This window comes from Tachypleus tridentatus, chromosome 7 (genome assembly GCF_004210375.1).
Source record: "Tachypleus tridentatus isolate NWPU-2018 chromosome 7, ASM421037v1, whole genome shotgun sequence".
Taxonomy (NCBI): domain Eukaryota; kingdom Metazoa; phylum Arthropoda; class Merostomata; order Xiphosura; family Limulidae; genus Tachypleus; species Tachypleus tridentatus.
In genome coordinates this window covers 149,485,969-149,495,972 of record NC_134831.1, presented here as the reverse complement: position 1 = coordinate 149,495,972, position 10,004 = coordinate 149,485,969, and the positions used below count along the sequence as shown (strand labels likewise).

General features: G+C 41.6%; 1 protein-coding gene across 1 annotated transcript; it reads left to right on the top strand.

Annotated features, from left to right (window-relative positions):
* Positions 1-7,914: 7,914 nt before the first annotated feature.
* On the top strand, positions 7,915-8,907 carry LOC143257835 (protein FAM200C-like). Its single transcript, XM_076516866.1, has one exon. The coding sequence runs from the start codon at positions 7,915-7,917 to the stop codon at positions 8,905-8,907; it is 993 nt and encodes a 330-aa protein (XP_076372981.1).
* The last annotated feature ends 1,097 nt before the right edge of the window (positions 8,908-10,004 follow it).

Here is a 10,004-nt window from a genome sequence, read left to right as displayed (position 1 = left end):
CATCACCAATAACTCTGTTCAATGTTACAGACTGACCCTGGGAAAAAATATGTTTAAAATATTGCCGTCGTTGAGAATTGTAACGATGGCAAGAAAGTAAAACGTGGCTGACAGTGATTTGAGTGTAACACAAACTACACATTGGTGCATCAGTTCCAGATAAAAGAAAATTATGAGTTAAAAAACTGTGACCAATGCGTAGCCTAGTGAGAACAACTTCCTCCTTCCGAACTTTACGGAAGCTAGATGGCCAAAGTCCAATTTTGGGTTTGATTTGAAAAAGTTTGTTGTCACGTTGCTCACTTTAAGTGGACTGCCAGCTGGCACGGAGCCGAGCCTTGAAGACAACACCATAGTCCATGTACGGAATAGGCATAGGAGTGATGTTGCTGAAGCAGACATATTGAGCTGCCATGTCTGCAAGCTCGTTCCCGCGAATACCAACATGGCCTGGTATCCAGAAAAACTGGATTGAAGTAGCTGCTAATGAGAAATGGGCCAGTCGGTTTCAAATATCAGCGAGAATAGGATGTGAGCTAACATGTAGCGATTCCAAGGCAAGTATAGAACTAAGCGAATCAGTATAAATAGTGCAGTTGGAGTACTGCTCAGCTGCAATATGATCCAGGGCAAGAGATATGGCATACAGTTCAGCAGTAAACACAGAAGCTGTAGAAGGAATTCTGCGCGCAACTACTGACCCATAGCAAACCATAGCAGAGCCCACTGTATTACCTGATTTGGAACCATCTGTATAAATGGGAACTGAATGATTGTTTGAAAGATATTCATTGAATAAAAGACGGTACTTCCAATCTGGAGTATCTGCATTTTTTAGGTGACTGAAAGAAAGGTCACATTTGGGGGCTGTAATAAGCCATGGTGGGATGGGCCAACCTGTGGAATCTGCAATGTTATCCAAGGACAGACCCAATTCATCCAATTGCACCCGGATGCGAAGGCCAAACGGAGCAATGACAGATCGTCTGTTCTGAAAAAGTACTGCCCACCGAGGAAGGAAAACACATTTCCAGGTGGGATGCTTTGGTAAGGAATGAAGTTTCGAAGTATATTGTAAAAATAGTTGCAAACGGCGAAGGTGTAGAGAAGGTTCATGAGATTCAATGTATATAGTTTGAACTGGAGAGGTACGGAAAGCCCCAGTGCAGAGTCGAAGTCCTTGGTGATGAATGGGGTCCAGCATCTTTAAGGCCGAGGGTCTGGCAGAGCCATAGACCATTGATCCATAATCGAGTTTCGATCTAATAAGAGCACGATATACCTTTAACATTGAACAGCGATCTGCCCCCCAACTGGTAGAAGGGAGAACACGGAGGATGTTCAGTGCTCTTGTGCATTTGACCCGCAGCTGCTTTAAGTGTGGTATAAAGGTCAGTTTACGATCAAAGATAAGCCCCAAGAACTTGGTCTCCGGGACCACTGGCAGCAAAACTTCACCGATATGAAGTTCAGGATCAGGGTGAATACCCCGTCGACGGCAAAAGTGCATGCATACAGTTTTGGAGAGAGAGAAATTAAAGCCGTTTGCCAGAGTCCACTTCCGTACACAATTGAGGGCAGTTTGTAGTTGCCGCTCAATATATCTCATGTTTGACGACTGACATGAGATGTGAAAGTCGTCGACATACAGCCCATTCGCAACAGTGAGAGGGAGTTGTTCAGTGATGGCATTTATCTTTATACTGAAGAGTGTAACACTCAATACACAGCCTTGAGGGACTCCAAGTTCCTGTACAAAAGAACGGGAAAGTGTCGAACCCACATGAACTTGGAATCTCCTGTCCATTAAAATTTTTTTAATAAACATAGGTAGATGGCCACGTAACCCATATGTATGGAGGTCTCGCAAAACGACATACCTCCATGTTGTGTCGTAAGCCTTCTCTATGTCAAAGAATATTGATACGAGATGTTGGGGGTTAAGAAAGGCTTCTCTGATAGATGTTTCAAGACGAATTAGGTGGACTGTGGTGAAGTGCTGTCGACGGAACCCACACTGGGTGGGCGAGAGGAGGTTGTTTGATTCAAGGAACCAAACAAGACGAGCATTAACCATCCTTTCTAATGTCTTACAGAGACAGCTCGTCAAAGCAATTGGACGGTGGTTTGAAGGAATCTTGGGATCTTTCCCTAGCTTAGAGAAAGGTAAAATAATAGCCTGGCGCCAGGCATCAGGAAAAAACATTCTCCTGCCAGATCCGGTTGAAAACAATCAGAAGGACATCAAGAGAAGCAGGAGATAGATGGTGCAGCATGTCATAATGAATATCATCAGGTCCAACAGACCTGAAAGGAAAAGGAAAGAGGTGATCGCTCTGCCCGAGTCTTGATGGCCAGGAAGGTGGAGGAACAAGCAGAAGTGCTAAATACCCAGCAAAAGCTTTCACCTAGAGTGTTAGCGATGTTCCGATCATCAGTCACCTCCTGACCATCAGAGAGTAAGATCGAGAGGGGGATAGAATTGTAGTGTCCATTAACCTTTCGAATCCTGTCCCATATGCCCTTGGAACTGGTGGTAGAAGATATGCTGGTTCTGAACTTAATCCAAGATTCCTTCTGGCTTTGACGTCTTACCCACCTAGCATGTGCACGGGCCCGTTGGAAAGCAACCCGGTTTGAAAGTGTGGGATATCTACGAAAAGTATCCCAGGCCCGCTTTTGAGCCTTCCGTGCTAAGTGGCAAGAAGGATTCCACCACGGACGAGGATATCGTGGAAAACGTGTCGAGGTTTTAGGAATACACTGAGCAGCTGCATGTGTAATACAGTCAGTTACCGCTGCTACACAGTCGTCTATTGATGGCTGATTTACGATGGCAGGATCAAGTTCTGCGAGAGCAGTGAAAGTGGATCAGTCTGCCTGATCCAGCTTCCACCGGGGCACGCGGGTAGGGTGGCATCGACCACGGCCAGTCTCTCTCAAAAGGATCGGAAAATGATCACTGCCTAGTGGATTACTGTCAACCCTCCATGAAAAATGGGAGAATAATGAAGGGTAGCAAACTGAGAGATCAATAGCGGTAAAGGACTGACTATGTGCATGAAAGTAAGTGGAAGAACCAGTATTGAAAAGAGAAAGATTGTGATCAGAGAGCGCCCGCTCTACAGATCGGCCCCTCCCATCAATAATAACACTTCCCCAGAGGGGATGATGTCCATTAAAATCCCCTAGGATTAGAAATGAAGATGGCAATTGTTCAACGAGAGCATCAAGATCTGATTGATCATATGTCTCTCCAGGGGACAGGTACAGAGAAAAACAGTGATGGTATGACCCAAGGAAACACGGATGGCTACAGCCTCCAAGGGTGTGTTGAGTGACAAAGACAGGGTGGGCACGTGTTGATCAACCAACAGTGCCACCCCTCCATGTACTCGACCATCACACAACCTGTCATTTCTGTACAGAGAAAACTGCCGAATGGAGACAGTATCAGCAGTTTTGAGAAATGTTTCTTGTAAAGAAAGACAAACAGGATGGTAGGAAGCAATCAGCGTTTTGATATCATCCAGATTAGAACGTAAACCTCGACAGTTCCATTGTATCAAGGTGGCCATTTTTAAGAACGGGTAGGTGAAGTGGCTGGAGAACCCTTCGGTTTACGACCACGTCTTTTTTCTTTATTGTCTTTAGTCGGAGGAGGTCTATCAACCTCCATGGATCCTGCTCTGGGTCGGGTGGGCAGGTTTTGTTATTGGAAGGAAAATCCAGTGACTGAGGACGCGAACGAATAATTGTTTTGTCTCTTGTGGTGGGAGAAAAAGATGTATCAGAATAAATGCCCGTATTTGAAACTGAAGGACGTGGATCTTGAGGTTTGTTGGAAGGTATGGGAGGAACAAAGATTGGTGTGGAAGTCGATTCATCAACCTTTTTAACCACGGAGGTCAAAAGGCTTTTCATTTGTTTTGAAAACGATTCTCTTTGCGGCACAGAGAGATCTGTTTGCACTCCCACTGTAGATGTGGGATGAAGTGCAGCAGCATATGTCCGAGATGGAGTTGTGGACAGCAATTTTCGAGCCTCAGGATAACTAATGTTATGTGTCGTTTTCAAACGCTGCACCTCTTTTTCCTCCAACCATTTTGGGCAAGAATGAAAGTAAGAGGGGTGAGAACCATTGCAGTTTACGCAATGTGGGTTCATGTCACAGTCATAGGCATCGTGGTCCTTGCCTCCACAACGAGCACATGTCAGGGAACCACGACAAGATGTCTTTGAGTGGCCGAATCTCTGACATTGGAAACATCGAAGAGGGTTTGGTATGTATGGCCAAACCCTGCAAATGAGATAACCTGCCTTGATGGTGACAGGTGCACGTGGTGAAGTAAATGTTAAAACGAGGGTATTTGTTGGCAGTGTAGCTCCATCTTTGCGAGTGGAGATGCGCCTCACTGCAGAAACTCCTTGAGTGGAGAGACCAGCGAGAATCTCTGACTCGGGAACGTTCTTCAAATCCCTTTCAACAATAACTCCTCGTGAAGAATTCAAGGTAGCATGGGGTGTAACCTCAATAGGTATATCCCCAATTGCCTTTGAATTCAAGAGGAGTTCACTGTGTTGGGATGTGGATGTTTCAACCAATATGTCACCAGATCGAAGTTTCTTTACTGATTTTGGAGAGCCAGCAAGTCCCTCTAGTCCCTTTTGAATAAAAAAAGGGGACATTTGCCCTAAAGGTTTTTCCAAAAGAGAATGTAATATAAGAAAATGAGGCACGTGTGTTACTGATTTTGAAGATGGCTGTTCTGAGTATTCAAGACGTGGTCGCTTACCCATTGACTGTTTTTTTTACAATTTTATTTAAATTTTTTAGAGAATCCATAGGAAAAAGAAAAAATTTCGGTACCCACTGACCCCACCCACCATGGAGCCCTACAAGGGGACGCATTACAAAGTCACGCAAGGACAATGCAGCAACGCCAGGGTTTCGTGAGCACTATACCCAAACACCAGCATCAGGCACAATGTCCACAACACCCGTTGAGAACTTCCAACACTGGTACTTGGTTGACTCTAGCCCAAGTGGACCAGCCGATTGACCCAAGAGGGCCACCCAAAGGCCGCCCGTCTACAGGAATTCGAGGCCAAAGTGGTGTGTTAGGGTTGGACCCCTTTAACCACCAGGATCCTCTCCTCCCCTTCACGGGTCGCCACGCACGGCAAACACGTGGGTGGATGTTTAGATCCCAGAGAAGGTAACCAGATAGAACAGAACCTTCCCTGGGAGGTCCCCTCACCACGTACAGGAATCCACACCGAGGGGTAGTTTAAAGGTAAAAAAAAAATTTTGTTTGTAGTTAAGCACAAAATTACAAAATCGGCTATCTGTGCTGTGCCCAAAACTGGTATCGAAACTTAGTTTCTAGCGTTGTATGTCCGCAGAGATACCGCGTGCCACTAACAAGCATTGTTTGTTTGTTTGTTTTGGAATTTCACACAAAGCTACTCGAGGGCTATCTGTGCTAGCCGTCCCTAATTTAGCAGTGTAAGACTAGAGGGAAGGCAGCTAGTCATCACCACCCACCGCCAACTCTTGGGCTACTCTTTTACCAACGAATAGTGGGATTGACCGTCACTTTATACGCCCCCACGGCTGGGTGGGCGAGCATGTTTAGCGCGACGCGGGCGCGAACCTCGGATTACGAGTCGCACGCCTTACGCGCTTGACTAACAAGCAAAAAATAAAACACACAACAAAAGAATCAGTATTTAAAGACTAGGTTAAAATGATAGTATAAGTTAGGCAGTGTTTGCATATTACACTGTAAATTAGCCATTCTCAACGGGGTCTCTGAAACATTTGAAGGGAGCCACACACTGAAAACTGTGAGAAGGAGTTTTTGTTTGTTTGGAAATTTCGCACAAAGCTACTCGAAGGCTATCTGTGCTAGCCGTCCCTAATTTAGCAGTGTAAGACTAGAGGGAAGGCAGCTAGTCATCACCACCCACCGCCAACTCTTGGGCTACTCTTTACCAACGAATAGTGGGATTGACCGTCACATTATACACCCCCACGGCTGGGAGGGCGAGCATGTTTAGCGCGACGCGGGCGCGAACCCGCGACCCTCGGATTACGAGTCGCACGCCTTACGCGCTAGGCCATGCCGGGCCATGTGAGAAGGAGAGCCCAAGAACTTATGGGAACCCTGGTAACTGAATCGATGAAATACCTAAGCAGCATTTTATGATCGTGCCACAATGTTTTAGGCTACCGAATACTACCGACACTTTTTTATCGCCAAGGAACTCATGAGTAGAATTATTTCTAAAAATAATAAAAATAATTATGAGGCGCTTATTACAAGGAAAATAATGAACAAATGGCTAGTTTTAAAAATATAAACAAATGTAAACAATTACGATAACCATTAATAAGAATTTCATGTATCGCACATAGCATGTCAAATTAAATCATTATTTTTACAAATCAAGCAGAAAAGATAAATTGGAAGCCTTGTTTACAAAGAAAAATAAAAGAGTTTGTAAACTTCAATCATAATAAAAATTAAAGAATATTTAGTGTGTATCTATTTATGTATGAACATACATACACAGCCACTAACGAGAAAAATTGCACTACACACGAGAATGGTGAAATTTAACTGTTGAAAGCTCAACACTGTTCTACAGCGGGGAGAACTCACCCAATAATATTTTCTGAAGAAAGAAGCTAATTGTTAATTTATATTTCTTTTCATTCGTTTTGTCATAATATATCGTTACTGTATTTTCAATTCAGTCAACCATTACTGTTAGTTTTTTGAGCTTTATAACATTTAAATTACACATTTACATTTTCAATTCTGTAAAAGAAATTTGGCTATTAATTAATTTGTATTGCAGATTTAATGTTAATATTTGATTTTTATTTACAGATACTGTTGCTAATTATATTAATTATTATTTTATCATTCTAAACGATATTCAGGGCTATTTTAATATTTTAAGTTTCCGATCTGTTATACTTAAATTATTAATATCTGTTATTTGCTTTCTTTGCATCGTGAATAGAAAGACAGTTAAGAGATTCATTGTTTAATTTCAACTTGAAAGGTGATTGCATATTTATAGTTTACGTCTGCTGAACAAAAGCATTCAGTTATGCAACAAGCGTGGAACATTAGTGCTTAGTGTAACGTGGTTTACACTGACTAAATATTTTTAATATATAAATAAACTAATTTATTTCTCTTTATAAACAAAGCTTCCAATTTAACTTTTCTACTTAATTTGTAAAAATAATGATTTAATTTGACATGCCATGTGCGATACATGAAATTCTTGTTAATGTGTAATCATAACTGTTGAAACTAGCCATTTGTTCATTATTTTCCTTATAAAGATGGCCCGGCATGGCCAAGCGTGTTACGTCGCGCCAAACATGCTCGCCCTTTCAGCCGTGGGGGCGTTATAATGTGTCGGTCAATCCCACTATTCGTTGGTAAAAGTGTAGCCCAAGAGTTGGCGGTGGGTGGTGATGACTAGCTGCCCTTCCCTTTAGTATTACACTGCTAAATTAGGGACTAGCACAGATAGCCCTCGGCTAGCTTTGTGCGAAACTTAAAAAACAAACAAACCTTGTAAAGAATGCCTCATAATTATTTTCATCATTTTCAGAAGTAATTCTACCTATGAGTTCCTTGGCGAAAAAAAAAAGTGTTGGCAGTATTCGGTGGAATACTTATCGTATGGTTTTATCGCATTTCCGCAAAACCCACTTTTGCTCATGTGTTTAAACTGCATGACTACATTATCAAATGAAAGCATGAGGCCAAGCAAATTGAAAAAAAAAAAACATCTGGATGCCTCGCATCCAGAGAAGAAAGATAAACCCTTGGATTTCTTCAAAACCTTCTAGGTAATTTCGAGAGAAGACCAACGCTGAAACAAATGTTTGCTCAAACGTCACAGAAATTAGACAAAGGTCTTGTTGCGCCATATCAAATTAATAAACTGATTGCTAAAACTGGAAATGCTCACAACATTAGTGAGTCGCTTATTCTGCCTTCAGTGTCCATAATAATATCTGATGTAGTGAATTTGAGGGCTAAAGAAACAATTCAGGTAATTCCTTTGAGTAACTCCACTGCTGTAAGAAGAATCGATGAGGTGGCACGAAACAGTGAAGAGGAATTGGTCAGTTTAGTACATTCCAAGAAATTCTCTTTACAATTAGACAAAACTTCTTTACAAAATAACGACGCTTTTCTCATGGCTTGTGTGAGATTCTGGAACGGAAACGAAATGATGAAAGAGATTTTGTTTGCCAGAAGGATTAAAACAGACACTATAGAGTTGTCTATTTTTGAAGAAGTCAAAAATTACTCAAGCGAGAACAACATTCCAATGCAGAATATAATAGCTTCTATGGTTGGTCGATACAGAGGATTCATCGCCCATTTAAAAAAAGTTATACCTTCTGTTTTTGCTATTCATTGCGTCATTCACAGGGAACGCCTAGTAGCTAAAGACTTAGGAGAACGTCTCAATTTTTCGCTTTTAGTTATCATAAAGGCTGTAAACTTCATCAAATCCCATGCCCTTCAGGATCGTCTTTTCCGGCAACTGTATAAAGAAACTGACGAAGACTTCCGGACGCAGCTGCTGCATACCAAGGTGAGGTGGCTTTCCAAGGGAAACTGTCTTAAACGTTTTGTTATACTCTGGGACACCATAGTTTTCTTCGTGTCTGATAAACAGCATGAAGAAAGACTCGTTGATGCTAAGGCGGACATATTTTATCTGGCAGATATCTTTCAAAAACTTAATTTGTTAAAGAAAACCCTACAGGACAAAAACAGTAACTTCGTAGATGTTAAGGAAGTCATTGTTTCTTTCCTTAAGAAACTCGAAGTCTATTGGCACAACATAGGACGCCGGTAATTTTTACAATTTCCAAATCTAAAGACAATCGCAGAGGCACTGAAAGACGATGACCTTACCGTTTATGTGAAACATCTCAAGCAGATACACAAGGATATGCAAGAAAGATTTAATGACTCGGTATCCCAGATTGGATTTTGAATCAATTCGAAGTACAATCCACGCAAGTTCAGGCAGAAATTCAAGAGAGTTTGATTGATATTAAGAGTGATATAACTGTACGTTGTCAGTTCAGTCAGATTCAAAAAGATTTTTGGATCTAAAAGTGATCTGCTGAATAAATTTCCAATACTGTGGGAAAAAGCCCAAAGATTTTTTCTTGCGCTTTCCTCAACATATTTGGTTGAGTGCGGATTCAGCAAGGTAGTTTCTTTAATAAAATTCAGGAACAGAATTAATATCGCGACAAGAGGTGACCTCTGACTGTCATTGTCTAATTTTGAGCCCGATATCATGAAACTTGCAGAAAAGCATGAAGCTCAAGGATCGTATTAGGCTTGATAGATGTTTAATTTCATACAGTTCTTTTTTTAAGTTTTGCTCAATTTGTCGGATTGTTCAAGTTTTTTCTGTGTTAAAATATAAATAAATTTCTGTCTGCCTGTTCGTGCTGTATCCTTGTTTAGCAAGAGGGCATGAAACCTGAGAAAAGCTCCTAAGGAAGCTGTGGCCAAAACAAGGTTCAAAATGTTATATTTTTATGGGGGGCGAGATCGAAGACACAATATATTGGAAGGTGATCACTGTCAACATCTTTTCCCACTTGAAATTTTATTATTTTTTGGCTCAGATTATATGTACACATGCACAGGTCTAGTATGTCACTGGAGTTAGTGGCATACGCTATGTGTGTAGGGGTGGCATCGTTTAATAATACTATATTGTTATCATCTATGAATTGTAATAGACTTCTACCATTGTAGTTTGAGCTCCGGCATCCAAAGGTAACATTTTTACTATTTAAGTCACCCATATCTATGGAGTTTTGGTTGTGAGAAAAGATGTTGCTGAGTAATGCTATATCTAGTTGTTCATTAGGTGAGCAATAAATTCCTGCTACAGTTACTTTTGTTTTATTTCTTTGCAGGATATCGACA